Source organism: Notamacropus eugenii, chromosome 1 (assembly GCF_028372415.1).
Source record: "Notamacropus eugenii isolate mMacEug1 chromosome 1, mMacEug1.pri_v2, whole genome shotgun sequence".
Lineage (NCBI taxonomy): Eukaryota > Metazoa > Chordata > Mammalia > Diprotodontia > Macropodidae > Notamacropus > Notamacropus eugenii.
This window is the reverse complement of record NC_092872.1, coordinates 698,300,447-698,319,717: the sequence shown is the minus strand read 5'-3', so window position 1 is coordinate 698,319,717 and position 19,271 is coordinate 698,300,447. Positions and strand designations below refer to the sequence as shown.

Below are 19,271 nucleotides of genomic sequence, written 5' to 3'. Positions count from 1 at the left end.
GGTTATTGTAAGGATCATCCAACATAACATTTGTAAGGTGCTTAATTAGCAAAGCAGGCACTTCATAAATGCTTATTCCTTTCTCCCTTCCCCTTCTCCCTTTATGCTTTGTTAACTGGCAGCTCCTTGAGCCTTTGGTGGTGTATTATTTTGGATCCTTTTCTCCCCAGCACTGTTCGTGCTCAGTAACTGTTTACTGAACTGAATGGCATTTTAGGAAGGAGTCAAATGAAGGGCAGCATGGGAAGAGAGAAGAGGAAGGCCCCACGAGTGGTCCCTTCCTACAGGAGGGGCAGGACTAGAAGGATGAACCCCACACCTCCAAGGTCTTCAGCCTTTCTGGACTGTTCTTTGAGTACAAACAGGCCACCCAGGGTCAGCCCCTTACCTACCTCACCCCGATAGTGAACATACTAAGAATTTGTTTCCCTTGAAGCCAGCCAATCAGCAAGATTAAACCTGGTGGAGAAACAGAGGCAGTTACAGGGAATATTCTCTAAAAGATGTAGCAAGTTTTTAAAAATGCACTTCCTTGAGGACACACACACACACACACACACACACACACACACACGGAAGTGCTTAGTAACATTGTCCTCCTCTCCATCTGCTTTGTTGAAGACATGATCTCCATTCTCTTAACTTGGGGGTCACTGTCCATAAAACAATTATAATAAGCTGCTGTCTTTGTGGGAAAGCTTCAAGGCGGGCTCATCATCAGAGGGCTGGTTACCAGATGATGGACGTCTTTGGTCTTATAAGATTGTCCAGTGAGGTGTGGGGGACTTGGGATGTGCCCCAGTGGAAGGACCACCCTCACTGACAAAATCATGTCTTCAAGTAATATGATGTTCAAGGCTGGGCACATGCTCCTCCCCCTCTTTTTTGGGTGGGGGGAGGGTAGATGGAGAATTATTAAATAGTACCTTGGGGAAGAAAATGATTTAACAGTGCATTGAACTGAAGCAGTTTTCTCTTTAATTAATTCAAAGTTTTCTATTATTAGTACCACAGTTATCACTTATAAGCACTTATTATTTATCATGGTAATACCAAATATTTATTGTGTTTTATAGAAAGGCAGTGTAGCGCAGTGCTGGACTTAGGGTCAGAAAGACCTGGATTCCAGTCCCTTCTGTGATACTTATTAGCTCTGTGACAAGTGTTAACTTCTCTGGGCCTAATATTATAATATTATCTAACAGGTACCCTTCAGTATTTCATGGACCCATCAGCATGGGTGCTCTCCTTCATCTTTGAAGACTGTGACTCCTTCCACACCTTGGCAGATAACTTCATGAGTTCATGTGACTAAGACAATTTTACCATTTGCTAGCCAAACTCTCTGCTGAGGGCAGCCTTAACTCAGGAGGATAAGTCAGAACTTGTGCTATACTTGGGGCAACCAGGCTCACCTCTGCCTGAGAATGAGCCATCAACATGGGACATAAATGGATGAATAATGATAATAACACCCTATTAAATATTTCAGTAATATCCTCATTAGCATCAAAGTGGAATTTTGCAACCAGTATTTTTTCAGCCCTTTTCAGGCGTATAATCATTGGCTCCACCGCTGGCAGGGACCTCAGAGGCTGCATAAAACATGTTCTGTAGCTGAAGATGCAGTAGCAGGGCATCACCTGGGTATGACTCAGACTTCAGACATGCTGACTCACTCTCCTCATGGCATGAGTACCATGTGAAGGAAAGTGGTGAAAATGCAAGTGGTCACTGAGACGAAAGTCAACCAATCCAATCTATATCCTATCAGAAAGGTCTAGATGCCAATAAGTGTTATTTGCTAGGGATGATACAGTGGGAAGAAGACTGGATGGCTTGAAGTCACCACTAGATCACTAATTAGCAATGCAGTCTCCATCAAGTGGCTTCCTTCCCTTGTCTGGGTATCAAGTTTATTCATCTGTAAGATGACGTACTTGGATTAAATGGTCTCTAGGGCCCCTCCCAGCTCTGAATTTATGACTATACCTGATAGCACTGTTGTAAAGAAAATACTTCCTAAACCTTAAAGATCAGTTGGTCCGTCAATAAACATTTATTAAGCATCTACCATGTACCAGACTTTCAAAGCTTTAATTATGCCTAAAATTCACTTGGAGTAAACAGCTAGACAGGACATCCAGTGCTACCAGGACAAAGAAATGCTGGACAGCTCCTTTCTGGCAGGGCAGGGACCCCAGCACCGAGCACCCTCCCTGATATACAGCAGGTGATTAATAAGTGCTTATGGATTAAAGATTGATTGATGAGGGCCAGGAGATCAGTATTCTAGCTCCAGATCCACAATTCATTCACTCGGTGACCTCAGGCAAATCATATCCCCCATCAGGGTCTCAGTTATCTCCTCTGTAGGATGAGGGGTCAGTTGGCTACAACCACTCCTTCTTCACACACCTTCAGTCCTTGGTATACCAGGTGTAGTTTACAATATGACTGAGAAACAGACCTTAATTCCAAATCTCTAGTTAGACTTGAAGACAAAGGTCAAAGAGATGCCATGAAGAGAAAGGGTGTATTTTACCCATAGAAATGAAGCATCCTTCGAGTCAGGAGGATTGTTAACCAATAAAGCTAGAATAGTAACAGGTCTTAACTCACCAATTATGCCAAATGAGAAGAGTGTGAGTTGTTTGCCCAGTTTGTCCATGCTTTTCTGTAAGGGAGTTTTGGGAGTCTGATGGGGTACAAAAAGAGCCGTCAGCTTCATGTAATAACACCAGCAATAGAACTTTCCAAAGAATCTGAGAACTGTGCAATTTTACGATCAAATTCTACAATTCCTCAGCAACCTGCCCACTCTCCCAACTTCCTTCCTTGAGGGCACCACCATTCTTCTACCCATCTAGGTTTGCAACCTTAAAAACTATCCTCAGCTCCTTACTCTTCCCCCATTTCATGGATCTAGTAAGTTACCAACTCTTCCCAATTTACTTCCACATCTCTTGCCCCAACCCCTTCTTTCTTCTCATGCCACAATCACCCTCAGTAGACAGAGCATGGATTAAGTGCTTCTTATGAGCAAGATGCTGGGCTAAATACTGATGATACAAATATATAAAGGAAGGTAAGCCTTGCCCTCAAGAAGCTTATATTCTAATGGGGTAATAGTACAAATAAAGGGGACCTTGAGGGAGGAAGAGATCTACCTTCATGGTGATTCTGGGAAATAGCATGGAAGTCTGATTGGGGATAAGCTGAAAGCACATCAGTTAGAGCCCAGCCTCTTGGGGGAGAGTCTAAGGTTTCAGTAGCAGAAAGACGAGCACATTTATCTTGCATGCATCCAACTGTTCCTTATGCTTACTTGTCAATATGATATCTCTTCCCAGTAGAATCTAATGTCCTTAAAGGCAGGCAGGGACTGTGGCACTTTTGATTTGTATCCTCAGAACCTGGGCAATCCCCTGCCATACTGGCATACAGTAGCTACTTAGTACATGCTTACCGATTGACTGAAATTGTCATCTAGCCTTGAGTTAAACCTCTTCAGTAAAGGGAAACCTCAGTATCTCCTGAGGCAGCTAGACTGTTAGCTAGACTGTTTGAAGAGTTAGAAAATTCATTCTCACTGAAGTGCATTTTGTCTCCATATTTTGGATAATCTCAATATTGTCTCCATCTCTCTACTTTGGACAATTTAGACAATCTCCATATTGTCTTCAGTTCTCCTCTGGACAATCTCCATATCTCCACTTTGGACAATCTCCACATTGTCTCCATATCTCTGCTTTGGACAATTTGGGCAATTATGGACAATTCTCATATCTCTTCTGGATAATCTAGACAATCTCCACATTGTCTCCATATCTCCATTTTGGACAATTATGGACAATCTCTGTAATGTCTCCATATCTCCACTTTGGTCCTAGTCCTGTTGCCTGGCTCTCTGGAACCACACACAATAAAGTCTGCTCCTTCTTTTCTGTCCCACTCCTTAGTTATGGAAGAAAATAGCTGTGTCCTCCAAAGTCTCTTCTTCTCTAAAGCTAAACACAATCAGTTAGAATGACAGATTCTCAGACGTGGAAGAGCTTGGAGGTTAACTAGTCCAAACAGTACATGGGTAGGAAATTTCTTAGCAATGTTCTGATCTGTGGTCACTCACCCTTCACCTGAAGGTACCTGGGCAGCTGGAGGGCACATTGGATAAAGCACTCAGCCTGACGTTAGGATGACCTCAGTTCAAACTTAGCCTCAGACACTTCCTAGCTGTGGACAGATCACTTAAGCTCTCTCTCAGTTTTCTCAACTGTAAAATGGGGCTCATGATAGCATCTACCTGCCAGGGTTGTCGTGAGGATCAAATGAGACTATCTATAAAGCACAGTCCCTGGCATAAACATAGCAGGTACTTTATAAATGTTTGTTTTCTTCCTGCCTGTCCTCCCTGAAGACTTCCAGTGATTGAGAATTCATCATCTTCCGAGGCAGCTCATTTCACTTTAGACTAGTCCTTCAACAAGTCAACAGGGGACATATCCCTACCCTCTTCTCACCTCTTCAGCTTGCATCATTTTGAACACTTCTCCAAACTGAGATTTTTCTCCAGTTCCAATCACTACTCCCTGCATTAAGGAAATAAAAACAGTAACTATGGACAGTTTTTAGAAGAGATGGCTCAAAATATGTCAAGTAGACATAGGGGGACTTACTCTCCCTTTTCCATACTGGACTAGGGTTCCCATGAACACAATATTGTTCAGTGATGTCAGGTCCCCTTCCCCTGACAAGGGGCTGTCTGTTTTGATGCAAGGTTCAGCTTCTCCAGTAAAACTAGACTCATCAACCAAGAGCTCTGTTACCTAAGTTAAATGGAGAAAGAAAAGGTAATTTCACTTCCCAACATACATTAGCTCCTTTGATTTTATAGAATGATACTTCAACCCTTGGCATTGTAAAATAAGACACTCACAGATGCTGGGGGTGGGGAAGAAGACAACACATCTCTAAATTCATTCAATGATGAAAATATTTTCAAGGTCACCTGCAACAGCCCCTTATTTTTCAGATAAGGAAACTGAGGCTGAGAGAGGGGAAGTCACAAGGCCAAGATCATGCAGCTAATAAGTGACAAAATTGGGATTCCAATGCAAGTCTCTTAACTCCCATCTTCTGTTTTATCCATAAAGTGGGAACAACAGTACTTATACTATCAATTTCATAGTTTACTTATGAGGAAAGGGCCTTGCAATCTGAAAAGCACAACATAAATTTGAGTGATGATCATAACAATTATGATTTCTCTGAGGCCATGTGATTCTACCAAAAGAATGCCAGAGCTGGCTTCTTATCTGAGCTGTGGCTGCGACTGATGGTGAGGAACTGGTCACCTTCCTCTCCATTCTTACTTTAAATTATGTCACTTCCCATACCCTACAAGCTGACTGTTCCCTCTACATCACACCTTGTCTTCTACCTCTCTCTGCTGTTGCACAGACTTTGTTCTCCATGTCTGAGAAACCCCGCTCCTCACCTCTGTCTCTTGGAATCCATAGCTTCCTTCAAGGCTCAGCTCAAGGGCCATCTCCAGACCCACACAAACCCTTTCCTGATTGCCAGCCCCCCCCTCCACTATGCTTAGTGCTCTCTCTCTCTCTCTCTCTCTCTTTCTCTCTCTCTCTCTCAATCTCTCTTTTTCTATCTCCCCATCTCTACTTCTGTTTCTCTTTCCCTCTTCTCTTCTTTCTCTGTCTGTCTCTCTCATTGTCTCTCCCTTCTTCCTCTCCTCCCCTCTCTCTTTTCCCTCATTCTCTTCCTCTGTCTCTGTCTATCTCTCTTTTACTCTTCTACTCTCCCTCCCCTCTCCTCCCCTCTCTTTTCTCTTTGTCTGTCTCTCTCTCTCCCCATCCCCAGTGGCAAGCAAGGAAAGAATTAGCAGAGCTGTAAGTCTCCCTTTCTCTCTAAATTACTTTGGATTGATCTGTCTCTGTGCAGGATGCTAGAAAGGCCATATGGCATAGAGAGCTGGCCTCAGCCCCCGACATCTGACACTTCCCAGTCGGGTAGGCCTTTGCAAGTCACTGTGCCTTTAGACAACTTACTAAGACTATAAATTGGAACAGTTGCTGATAGAGGGTGTTTCCTGTCCAGAAAAAAACAATTCCTCATCATCAGTCATAGCCACAACTCAGGTAAAAAGCCAGCTCTGGCATTCCTTTGGTAGAATCACATGGCCTCAGAGAAATCATAATTGTTATGGGGATTTCCAAGTTAAAAGTTGTATTTCCCACTGGAATTTAAGTTAGCTGAGGGCAGGGACTACTTCAAGTTTGCCTCTGCATTTCAACCATCTAGCAGAATACCTGGCCTATAGAATGTGCTTAATAATGGCCAGGGAATTCAATGCAAGAGGGAAGCCTTGGTAAGTAGTGGGAATGGAAGCCAGACAGCCAGGATTTAAGAATGGAATGTCAAGGAGAGGCAGCTGGGGTTGATATACATCAGCATGAGTGATCAAAAGGAAGTAAAGAGACCTACAGGCAACTAGAAAGCCAAGCCACACGGTGGCTCTGGTGGCAAGCTGGAGGCGCTGGAAAAAGTAGGAGATGATTGAGGTGGATGGCAGAAAAGAATTTTCAGTCATTTTCTCCTTCAGCCAAACACAAAGAAACAAGCTTGCTTTGTCACACCCATGCTCTGAAATAGTTATTTTTCCTGCTCCAAAGACAAAGCACGACTTGGAGTTCTGACAAATTCAATTCAAGTCACATTTTATTTCATAAACAGCAGAGAAAAAGAAAGCCATGACCTGGTCTTACTGGTTGTACTAGGTCAGCGTTTGCGGCTGAAGTCCCTGTCCTTTGTCTTTAATTGTGAAGATGATGAGGTTTTGTTAATCTCAAGTTTTAAGGCTGATTGTTTAACACACTGCTTCTTGAAACTGGAATGAATTCAAAACATATTTATAACTCCTCCTGACCATATTTCCCTAGCTTAACAAGTAGTTTTACAGTTCCTGTTGTAAATAAATTTACTGGCCCTCAAATCTGGCTGTAAAGTGTCAGTCCACCCTATTGCTAGTGTATATTATTTTGGTACAAGGGCTTGGGCCAGAGTGTTGAGGAAGCATGCCGATGTTTGCAAACTGTTGCTGGGGGCAATAGGGAAGGAATGGGAAAGGAGGGTAAAGGCAATAACCAACCAAGACATATCACTGAAAATCAGCCCTCACTGTCCATGTACACTGAAATGATGACTTACAACTAGTATGTTGGTACATATGCCTTTGTGGCATGCATGGTAAAGAACTCATTTCTGTGACAAGGACTTTACCTGAAGCCAGAGGCATCCTGGAAGTGAAGAGTTAGAGATGAGAGACTTTTAGATCTCAAAGGGATCTTAGGGATCATCAAGGCAAAGGATCATAGATGTAGAGCTGAAAGGAACTTTAAAGGTCTTGTCATCCAAACCACCTCATTTTGCAGGAAGAGAGGTGGCAAAAAGAGGGAGGTTCAGTGATCTGCTTGAAGTCCCACCAGTGGTGAGTGGAAGAGGTGGTTTTTTAACCTTGGTCCTCAGACTCTAAATTCTATACTTCCTAACCATATTGCATGACCTCCATGTTTTACCAAGGTGGAAACTACTGGCTAGAGAAGAGAAATTACTTATCTTAGGTCATACTGCTGATAAGGAGCAGAACTAGGATTTAAATTCAGGTCTTTTGGACTCCAAAGCTCATGTTTTTTCTAATATACCATAACTCAGGGTCATCATCATAGACATAGGTTAATGTATTATATATAGTATAATCTATTATATTATTCTTATAGTTTTGTAATACAGCAATGCTCTCAGGTACCACGGAGCTACATAGGACTGTTCATCCCTACACTGAATGGTCCCAGCAATACCTTTTCCTTCTGACATGGTGCTTCTAATTGGCTGAGGATTGGGGAATCAAATAACCATAAGGATTTCAATTGTGAATTAAGTACGAATGCATAGGTTCTGGGGCCCCTAGATGGCTCAGTGGATAGAGCGCCAGATCTAGAATTAGGAAGACCCATCTTCATCCAGTTTCAGATATTTACTAGCTGGATGATTTCACCCTGTTTACCTCAGTTTCCTCATCTATAAGGAGAGGAAATGGCAAACTATTCTTGTATCTTTGTCAAGAAAACCCCAAATGGAGTCAGACAGAGTCAGACATGACTGAACAATAACCACATTGACTATGAATGAGGCACTCTGCCGCAAATGGAGTCCAAAGTACTTGAACCTGGTAAAATTTATTTTAAGTTCTCAAAGGACTTACATGTCTCCTTCCAGCAATCTGAGGATTAAGTTTTCCTTAAACGCTTTATTTTGTTCTAAGAGATCTCTTACAAAGTGAGAGTAATCTGTAAGTGTGTGTAATGTAAAAACAAAACATCAAGAAAACTGAAAGTGACTCCAAAAGTACACTCTGTAATGTACTGTAACGCCTACCTCTATCAGTCGGATGTCAGCAGGAACCCTGTCTCCAATTGAGAGGCACACTAGGTCTCCGGGAACAAGATCTCGGGCAAGCACATGCTGGAGTTTCCCTTCTCTTATGCTGAACATTTGAATCAGATAGAAAAGAAAGCATCCATGTTGAAAGAAATGTACTTCATGTCCTGACAACAGCTCTGCACAGAAGCAGATCACTGAAACAACAGTCCTTTCAATTACAACCTTTTTTTTTTCGCTTTTGGCTTTAGGGGTTGATCGTCGGTAGAAAGATCAAAGAATTAAACAACATTTTATTATTCATGACAAGAACATTTCTGTTAGATAAAACTTACTCTGAGGGGAAGAAAAGGTAAAACTGCCCCATTCAAAAAACATTGATTTAAGGTTTACAAAGTTCTTCATGACCACCCTGTGAGATATGTGGCAGAAATACTACCTCCATTTTAAAGATCAAAAATGTGAGACCCAGAGAGCTTATGGGCTGTCCAGGAAATGTCTGGGCCAGAATTTGAACCCAGGTCCTCATTCTATAGCTCTTTTTACTACACCACACACAAAAATGCACACGCACACACGCGCGCGCACACACACACACACACTATTGTTTTTCTTTAAAACATAACTATCTGACCCTGAAATTATTTTCAGAACACTAAGTCATACCTATTTATTTGACGAAACTGAGAAAGTTTAAGTGTAGTTAAGTTGTTGTTCAGTTGTTTCAGTTATGTCTGACTCTTCATGATCCCATTGGGGATTTTCTTGGCAAAGACACTGGAGTGGTTTGCCATTTCCTTCTCCAGCTAACTTTACAAATGAAGAAACTGAGGCAAATAGGGTTAAGTGACTTGGGCTGGATCACACAGCTAGTAGGTGTCAGAAGCTGGATTTGAACTTGGGAAAAGGAGTCTTCCTGACTCCAGGGCTAGCACTCCATCCCTAGCTGCCCCCAAAGTGGCTTGTCCCAAATCTCCAGGTCAGGAGCCAGACTACACAAAAGAACTCCTAAAATACGAGGCCTGAGGCCAACTGCTGGACTTCTGACGTCTCATTATTATTCCCTCCTTTCTTTCATGGCTGTCCACTACCACAGCCCTGCCATCCAAATTACAATGTACTAAACCAACTAGAAAACAAGTTTCCAAAGAGAAATCTTGTTTTAATTATGATAACAGTACCTCTCATGTGAAAGTCTTTTAGGGCAAAGACTAAATGGTACATGGGAAAGAGCACTGGCCTTAGATTCCAAAGACTTGAATTTGAGTCCTTGCCCCCAGTGCTTGGGCAGCTAGGTGGTACAGTGGTTAGAGCACTGGGCCTGGAATCAAAAAGACCGGAGTTCAAATCCAGCCTTAAACACTAGCTCCGTGACCCCAGGAAAGTCTCTTCACCCTGCTTGCCTCAGTTTCCTCATCTGTAAACTGAGCTGGAGAAGGAAATGGCAAACCATTCCAGCATCTTTGTCAAGAAACTTCCCCCCCAAAAAAGGGGTCACAAATAGTCGGACACAACTGAAATAAATGAACACCAATTATTGGGGTTGGGGGAGAGAAGTCACAGATGGGAGCTGGGATTTTCTTGGGCTAACTTCCTAAATCCAAAATCGTATTAACAGCACTGGCCTCATGTCCTCTTCTGAGCTCCATTGTGCCACGGCTCAGCTTTAGAGACAGGTTAAGAAGGGCCTGCGTTCATTTTGGTGCTGTACCTGATTTTTGGGAAGACAGAAATGCCAAATTCTGACAAATTTTAGCATTTTTATTGTATTGTTCCAATTCACCTTTCTGTTCCCGAATGAGGCTGAAGTTGGACGAGCTGAGGATTAAAACATTCCACAGTAAATCTGAGGAACATAAACCTCCCTGCTTAAAATATGAATAACTAATGGCCCAGATTAAGACTTAGCACTGTTCTCTCACAAAGGAAAAACTCTAATGAACTTAGCTCCATTATGGTGAATTCTGAAGATATTAATACCGACATAATTAACATTCAATAAGGAATTTCTAAGTGGGCCTTCTCTCAACTCTAACCATAAACCATAGTTTAAAGCCAGAAGAGAAACAAGAAGACATCACCTTCATTTTACAGGCGAGGACATTGAGACCCAGATGAATTAAATGATTTGCCCACATAAATGGCTTTTTGTTGTTGTTGAGTCCGTTCAGTCACATTTGACTCCCCATAACCCCATTTGGGATTTTCTTGGCAGAGATATTGGAATGGTTTGCCATTTCCTTCTCCAGCTCATTTTACAGATGAGGAAACTGATGCAAGTAGGTTTAAGTAACTTAAGTGTCTGAGGCAGGATTTGAACTCATGAAGATGAATGTTCCTGATTCCTAGTGCTCTATCCACTGTGCCACTTAGTTGCCTTAAACAAATGGCTGAGTGGCATAGAAGACACTGAATCATGGGTCTTCGGGCTCCTGATCCATCATTTCCCCTGTGATCTTATAGCGTTCTCTAAGTACAAATCACTTTCTTGCTTACTTCCCAAAACCACACTAACTCTCAAAATCAAATGGGGGAACATTTAGGGAAACCCAGATCTAAAAGAGTTGTCTAGATTCTGAGCAGCCAGGCTCTGCTGATCTTCAGAAAATAACTCCTCTCAATTAGTCTTCAGTGTCCTTATCTGAAAAATGCAGGACATTGGATAACATGACTTCTAAGGTTCCTTTTAGTTCTAAAACCATATGATCTTGATCAATTCTCTTTAAGTATGGAAATGTGTTCTAAAAGACATTTTCTTTATAAAAGGAAAACCTACAAATAGCCTGTAGTCTGGCACTTAATAGATTCATGTTGACTTGATAATTAGTTAATTTATTGTTAATCATAATAATAACATGGCTTATGCAAAGACACACAACTATTTGGTTGCAGATTCCATACTAGAATCCAGGTCTTGATTCTAAGATCAGTGCTCTTTCCTTCAAACCACACATGTCTTTTGGGAATCATATCACAAATACCTGATTTTTGCCATTACACTTACTGGCTCATTAATTATTTGTAGTGTTGCATAAATTCCTAGGAATCATCTCACTTACCAGTTACATTCTGGAGGCACGAGCTTGCTAAGTTCTTCCAAAGACTTCTCGGATCGGTATTCCTGATAAGAAGCACATTAAGAAAAGTTGTTCCAAAAGAGAACTTTTCTAAAGTTGGACAGCTTCATGGGGCTCCCAAGATAGGATGCTTCATGGTATAACTTACCTGGATGAAAGCTACTGTGACCACAATCAGTACTGCCTAGAGACAAATAGGGAAAATAATTAACTTTGAAATAGTTTGAGACAAAAAAGAATAAGGTAAATTGGTCTCTAGTATTCCTTGACAGTTCTATAGACCTTTGGGAAGAGGAAAGCTAAACAGCAAAGTGGGTGAGGTGAGAGACTGTTCCAGGACAAAAGAGAGATTGCTCCAATGAGCTATAAAAATGTCCAAAACCATGCCTGGCTAGTCCTGTACACCGCCCTGAGATCACATACTCAAAAGAGGCTCATGCAAGAGAAAACAACAATTTACAGAATTTTAGAAAAGGAAGAGATTAACTAGTCTGGCTTCTTTTCACAAAGAAAGAAAACTCAGCTTAATGAAAAAAGGTGGCAAAGTCATACAGCAAGTTAGTGGCAGAAAGAAGGAAGGACATGAGCATTCATTAAGCACCTACTGTTTACATTATCTCATCTGATTCTCACAACAATTCTGTGGGGTCGGTGCTATTATCCCCATTTTATAGTTGAGGAAACTGAGGCAGACAGAGGACAAATGACTTGATCAGGGTCATGCAGCCAGTAAGTGTCTGAGACTAGATTTGAACTCAGGGCTTCCTGACACTAGGACCCTTGTGTGGCTGTGCCACGCAGCTACTGTTTCTCAGAGCCCAAACAAAAACAGATCTCGAAACACTTAGCCTAATGTGATACTCACTACTAAGAAAATGGGGTAAGATTTTTCTCCTCAGATGTTAATGAATAGAAGGCATTCACTGACAGGCTTAACTAAGTCTGATTCCCACCTCAGAAGTTGTCAACCCCCAGTGATTTCTAGTCCTTATTTATGGCTTTTCATTGACTCACCATTGTGATACTCACAGCATCCTCATATTCTTTGGTAATCACACTTACTAAAGCAGAGCCCAGAAGTAATAGAATAAGTGGATTCTTAAACTAAGGAAAGAAAAAAAAGTACATCAGTTATGCTGGTCTACACTGACACAGAGAAACATACACTTATTAAATATATAGACAGTGCTGGCCTTCTGGGTAGGTAACGCTTTGAGTGGGGGGTGCGGTACGAGAAAGATTCTGTTCTCTGAAATATCCATTGCCCAGCTATTTTTATACCGCCTTCCAGTCCATCCATTAAATTAAACTTTCGTAAAGGTACCTCAAGTATTTTCTTTTCAAATACCAATACCCATCTATGGTTTAAAAAATATGACTGAACAAGTCATGATATATGATTCTGATGAAATACAACTGTGATATAAGAAATGAGCTCAATGATCTTAGAAAAACATGGATAGAAATGCATGAAATAATGAAAAGTAAAAAGAGCAAAAAAAGAAAAGTTGTTCTAAGAACAACTTTGAGTGAGTAAGTCATTTTGACTATCATAAATGCCCAAATTAACTACAAAAGATCTTTGAAGGAAATCTTTATCCATATCTAGAGGAAGTGATAAATAGAAGCACGTATAGAGTGGTTTTACATACACATGCACACACACACTTATGTCTAATGGTAGCCATCACTAGGGTGCGGAAGAGGGAAGAAAAAAGGGAAAAAAAGAAATTTACATAACTTTGTTTTAAAGGAATAACAAGTTGTTCAAGACAGACTTGCAGTTTCATGTGCAGCCTTTGTCACCTACAGAAATACATGTTTCCATCCTTAAATTAAAAATAAAATTAATAAAAAATATATTCATAATAACCTACATCAGATTGCTTACCATCTCAGGGAGGGGGAAAGGAATGGAAGGAGGGAGAAAATGTGGAACTCAAAGTTTAAAAAAAATATTAAAAGTTGTTTTTACACATAATTGGGGAAAATAAAATATTCATTAAAATAGTAAACATTTTATTACAAAAATATTTATAATTGAGGGTTTTTTGTTAGAGTGAAAAAATGGAAGAAAGAAATTTGTATGTCCAATAACTGGGGAATGAATGAATAAATTATGACATTATATAATGAAATACTATAGTTTTATAAAATATAAATACCAAGAAATATGGAAAGTAATATGAAGCGAGGCATAGCGAGGTCATAAAAGTGACAAGCACGTATAAATTCACTACAATCACATAAAATCAAAGGCAACACATCTTTAGAAGTACATAGATATACTTGGAAGGAGACAAAAAGCCAGTATACAGGTATCATTCTTACGAACACATATCACATTTTGTGAAATCAAAATACTCAATTTGATGCCACAGAGACATCTTAAATTCATTATGTTTGAAAGAGAACCCATTATTACCCCCCAAGAAACCCTCCCCTCTTCCTAACTTCTTTATTACTGTAAAGGATACCACCATCCCCCATCACCCAGGATCATGTTTGGTCTCACTCAATCACGTTCTTCCCATCATAGCCAATCTATTATCATGTTTGGTCATTTCATCTTTCACAACATCACTTCACAGAACCGGTATCCTGGTACAGACCTTCCTTGTCTCACATCTGGGCTAGAGCTCTGGTTGGTTTCCCTACCTCAAGTCTTTCTTCACTACATTTGCCAAAGTGACCTCCTGTAAGCATGCAGCTAACCATGTCACTCTCCACCCATTCCTCCCTGCTAAACACCAATGGCTCCCTATTACTCCCAGGATCAAATGTAAAATCACATTTGGGCTTTTAAAGCCCTTCACAACTTGGTCTTGTCATACTTTTCCAGGCATCTTGGACTTGACTTAAATCTTTATACTCTATAATCTAGCAGCAGCAGCTTCTTTGTTGTCCTCCTATCTCCTGACTCTCTAAGGCATTTTGCATTAGCTGTCCCCAGTGTTTGGAATGTTCTTTCTTCACATTTCCACCTCCTGGCCTCCTTCGGGACTTAGTTCAAATCTCATCTTCTGCAAGACGGCTCCTCTGGTTTCCCTCTGCATCCGCCATTAAAGACTTTCCTATGAGACTGATTCCTATCTGCACTGAACATACATTGTGTGTATATAGCTATTTGCACATCACTTTCTCTGTTAGAATATCAGCTCCCTGAGGGCAGGGACCAAATATATGCCTTTCTTTGCATCACTAGCACTTAGCACAGTACTAGGCACCTTGTAGGCATTTAATAATGGTGGTGTTGATAATGATGATAAAATCAATTTTCATTTTAGAGTCTTATTTGATCTGGTTATCAATCAGTATTTGGTGTGACTGTTAGTCTTATAAAAAGAAAAAAACTTAATACGTCTCAAGTATAGTAACAACTGTCAATTACTTACAACTTAGTGTAAGCTTTTTTGCTTCTCTGATCATTTTCTTCCTGGATATTGAGGGGAGAGCAAGCTGTCAAGGGAATTGGAATATTGAGGGCAACTGGAAGGTAATTACAGAGCATGGGGCATTTGTATTTTAAAAAGAAAACATGGCAAAGAATGACAAATAAATAAGCATCATAGGGGATTCTGAACAATACCCTATCAACTGAGGCATGAGAGAAGGCTTTATGGAAAGGGTCAGATTTGAGCTGGGACTTGAAAAATGAGTAAGATTTAGAATAAAAGAATGAAATGTGGAAAAGATTTCAGGCAAAGGGTGTTTACTCTACCCAAGATGTGGAAGGTGGAATGTCCAAAAAATATTTGTGAGGCAGGAGATGAAATGGCTGCGTTGGAGCAATGGATCTGTGTCTAGAAGGACCAACAGGCGGGATGACATCTCTACCACTTCTTTATTGTTTTCCTGTGCTTTCGTGCACCCCCAAATTCTGGAAACTCCATGAAGGCGAAGGACATGATACTTCTCTAACTTTCTCTGGTATACCTAATTAGTCTCCTTCTTGCCCAATCCAAACTAACGAGCAGCTACTATATGCAAAGTTCCACAGTAAGAGCTAGGAATCCAACAACGAAACAAAACAAAGGGTCCTGCCTTCACAGAACTTACATTCTAAGCAGTGCCCAGCCAATGAACACTCTAAAGAGTAAGGCCCATCCAAGGTAAATGTCTATGCCCAGGAGATGACCCCTCCCTCCTTCAAAGTTTGTCAATAGTCTTTTTATTAGCCTCTAACTGAAATTTGGAACTTCCTTCAATGATTATACAATCCTGATCCCTAGGTTTCATTGTACTGCCAAGAGGGCCCATGACACAAAAAAATGCTAAGTCCTTCTCTAAAAAGTAGAACTACTTTAAAAAATTTATATAATTCTTCACACAGTACTCAGACTAAAGTCAAATGAACAAAGGAGAGACTTATGTTGCAGGATTTATAAGAATACATTTTTTAAAATTGTGGGCCCCCAGAAATGTTTTAGGATATAGACCTTTTAAAACTTTATATATTAGATAAGAATCCTCAAATTTCTGTTTCAGTCATTAGATTTCAATTATATTCTGTATGTAGATTAATGCCATACTGCGTAGTTATTATATTCATTTCAATTCTTCATTTAAAATGATTAATCAAGCAATTATTTGCATAAAAGTTCATAAGACCTTTAGAATACTTGCATTGTGTTATCAAATGTAGAAGCTGGGATCTGATCAATCAATACCTAGGAAGAGTTTTGATTACTTACACATTATAGAAATACAGTATAAGAATACATATAAACAGAAAACAATGATCAGGAGTAGAATTTGTTAGGGAAAATATAGGTTTATATATGTATGTATGTGTATACATGTAGATATGTATGCATATATCTATATGTAAACATTTCTATATGTAAATATATCTACCCTTAACTGTAGTCTTAGGGGGGGAAAAAAGAATCAAGTAAAAAGTGAACAGTAGAAAACAAAAGAAAACTTTCAAGGAAGCAAAGAAAAGATGGACAGCGCTCAACACAACACATAGTGTTTATTACACAGCCTTTCTTGAAATAGACATTTATTGCTATATATTGTGAATCCTCACTTATGTTCTGCTGTGGCCATGACATGATTTTTTTTCCCCCTTTTTCTTATTTTGTATTTAAGTTTTAATATTTCAGCTTATTTTTCTTTTTCTTTTTTTCTTATGTATTTAAGTTATAGAAAAATGAAATAAAAAAAAGAAATACAGTAATCCCCTAACACTCACAAATAAGTGGACTTTGGAATTCAAGAAATGAATAAATTAGGGGACACTTTAGAGGCTGCAGAAATATTCAGACTCCCGCACCACCTCTCTTAGGGGATATCTTACCCCTAGCATAGTCCCAAGGAAGACTGAACTAACCTGAGCTGTCTTTGTTGGCAGCTCCCCCTTAGCAGAGTAATCTTTCTTAGCACTAGAAAGAAAGGGGACTCACAATGGAAAGGCCTGGCTCCCTAAGGGTGGGGTGTTAGGGTCCTAAGAAGATCCCATACTCCCAGTCCTTCAGTCTCTAATGTCCACCCCCTCCAAGGTCCATAAAGTTTGAATGACTTGTCAAAGATCACACACATAGTAAGTGGCAATGATGCAGAATTCAAACCCAGGTCCTCTGACTCCAAACTGAATTCTCTTTTTCCCCAACCCTAGGTGAAGACTAAAATTCCAAATCAATCCTTTATCTTTCTGATTTAAGTGGAAATTGCCCAGAAAGAAGATACTCCATAATCAGAGTTCCTCTCACCTCAGGGTGCCTGTAGGGGTTGGCAGCAGGTTTAGAGGGAGGGAGGCAGAGAACACCCCTGAGGGGTGATAAGTGAGGAGGCTGATGGCCAAAACCAACTTGGCTTCTTTCATCATTTTGCCTGGGGCCTGGCCTGCGGAACAGAGGAGGGATCTTGTAGCAAGCAGTTTTCTCCTCCACGACACTTTTCTGTGAACTACAGTTTCCAGAAGCGGCTAAAATCGCTTTCCAATCTCTAAACCAAGCTTCTTGGAAGTTGTATGCAGAGCGATTGACCAGCAATTTTTAGCACCCAAGGCAAATAGCACAAGCCATATTCTCAAATACTGCTGTAGAGATGTGAGTGTGTAAAGGGAGAGGGCAGGTAGTCAAGGAGAGAGGAAGAAGCAATTCATAGTGTAGCTGCCTAGTTTAAATATTCTTACTAATTCTTCTTGCTGCACTTAGGTGTTTCCACACTACGGAAGAGCTCAAGTGCAGTAATGCCCTCTAAATTTTGGAGCCTGGGACAAAGCCCCAGTGCTCACGCCCTAGGTATGACTTTGGATATATGCTGTCCCAAGATACCAATTATTTCCACATGCCTTTCTTCAGGACATTATTAACTGGCTCCAGGGGTAGTAGCTGGAAATTATAGAATGACAGAATGAACTTAGAATTTAAACAGACTGCAAAGACAATCTATTCCAACCCTCTCCTTTTACAGAGGAAAGCTAAAAACCAGAAAATGACTAAGATCCTATTAAGTGTTGTAAAGTCTGCAATACTTAGGAGTAAATGAGAACAGATTTAGGTGAGAGCACGGAGGCTGCCTGATCAGTGGGTGACTAAAACAACCATAATTCATATCTCTATCACTTAAAAATTGAGAGCGTAGATTGATGAGGGTTTTCATGAACCATGACCTCAGTATAATAAGGCAAAAATTAATGCAATTTTAGGGTGCATTAATAGAAGCCCAGTGTCCAGGACTAGGAAGCTGATAATCCCACTTACTTTGCCCTGGTCTGCCCACATTGAGAATATTGTGTTCAGCTGTGGGCTGACAAACAGCCAAAGGAGGCTGACCAAGAGGCTGAAGGGTTTTCAAGCTGACATTAGAGCAGGATTATTTGGAGGAACTACTCCTCCCCCCTATTTTGTGGCCTGGAGAAAAAAATAATCATGTTGGGGTCATGATAATTGTCTTCAAATATTTGAAGGGCAGGGTGGGTAAGGAAAGAGAACAAGCATTTATTAAGAGGGCAGCTAGGGAGTGCCATAGTGCATAGTATACTGAGCCTGGACTCAGGCAGACTCATCTTCCTGAGTTCAAATCTGACCTCGGTCATTTAAGTAGCTGTGTGACCCTGGGCAAGTCACTTAACCCTGTTTGCCTCAGTTTCCTCATCTTTAAAATGAGGTGGAGAAGGAAATAGCAAACCACTCCAGTATCTTTGCCAAGAAAATTCAAATGGGGCTACAAAGAGTTGGACATAATTAAAAACAACTAAATAATAACAACCACCAAACTTATTAAATACCTACTATGTGCCAGGTGCTGCGCTAAGCACTTTACAAATACAATCTTATTTGGCCTCAGAGGACAGAACAAAGAGCAATGGGCAGAAATGAAAAAGAGACAAATTTAGGCTTAATATATGAAAAAAGATTCCAATAAACATAATCATCCAAAAATGGGCCATGAGTAAATAAATAAGCTGAGCTCTTGAAGCCTCATTTTCATTTCATGAAAAGTAAAATGGGTGTAAAAACATTTAGTGCTACCTGCCTCACAGTGAGAAGCAGCATGGTGGAGCTGGCTTTGAAACCAGCAAGACTTGAGTTCAAATCCCCTCTGACATATACAGGCTGTGTAACTCTGGGTGAGTCACTCAACCTCTCAGTGACTGAGGTAACTTTCTAAGACTATGAGTTGCAGAGAAGATGTCCCCCTGTGTAGGTAGAGGGATCATAGAATCACAGAACTGAAGAGTTGGAAGGGTCTTTAGTAACCATCTAGTAGAACCCATACATGAAAGGA

The 19,271-nt window shown here is 40.5% G+C and overlaps 1 protein-coding gene across 4 annotated transcripts in view; it reads right to left on the bottom strand.

Annotated features, from left to right (window-relative positions):
- The window catches only part of ATP2C2 (ATPase secretory pathway Ca2+ transporting 2), a 102,979-nt gene that overhangs the window by 44,971 nt on the left and 38,737 nt on the right, over positions 1–19,271 (bottom strand). For all 4 annotated transcript variants that reach the window (XM_072636197.1, XM_072636198.1, XM_072636195.1 and 1 more), the window contains exons 4-11: positions 12,546–12,635; positions 11,680–11,715; positions 11,514–11,575; positions 8,452–8,560; positions 4,677–4,826; positions 4,521–4,589; positions 2,623–2,698; positions 393–459 (exon numbers count right to left, since the gene is read on the bottom strand). In XM_072636197.1, coding sequence (XP_072492298.1) covers positions 393–459; positions 2,623–2,698; positions 4,521–4,589; positions 4,677–4,826; positions 8,452–8,560; positions 11,514–11,575; positions 11,680–11,715; positions 12,546–12,635 — 659 coding nt within the window. The remainder of the gene's footprint in view (positions 1–392; positions 460–2,622; positions 2,699–4,520; positions 4,590–4,676; positions 4,827–8,451; positions 8,561–11,513; positions 11,576–11,679; positions 11,716–12,545; positions 12,636–19,271) is intronic.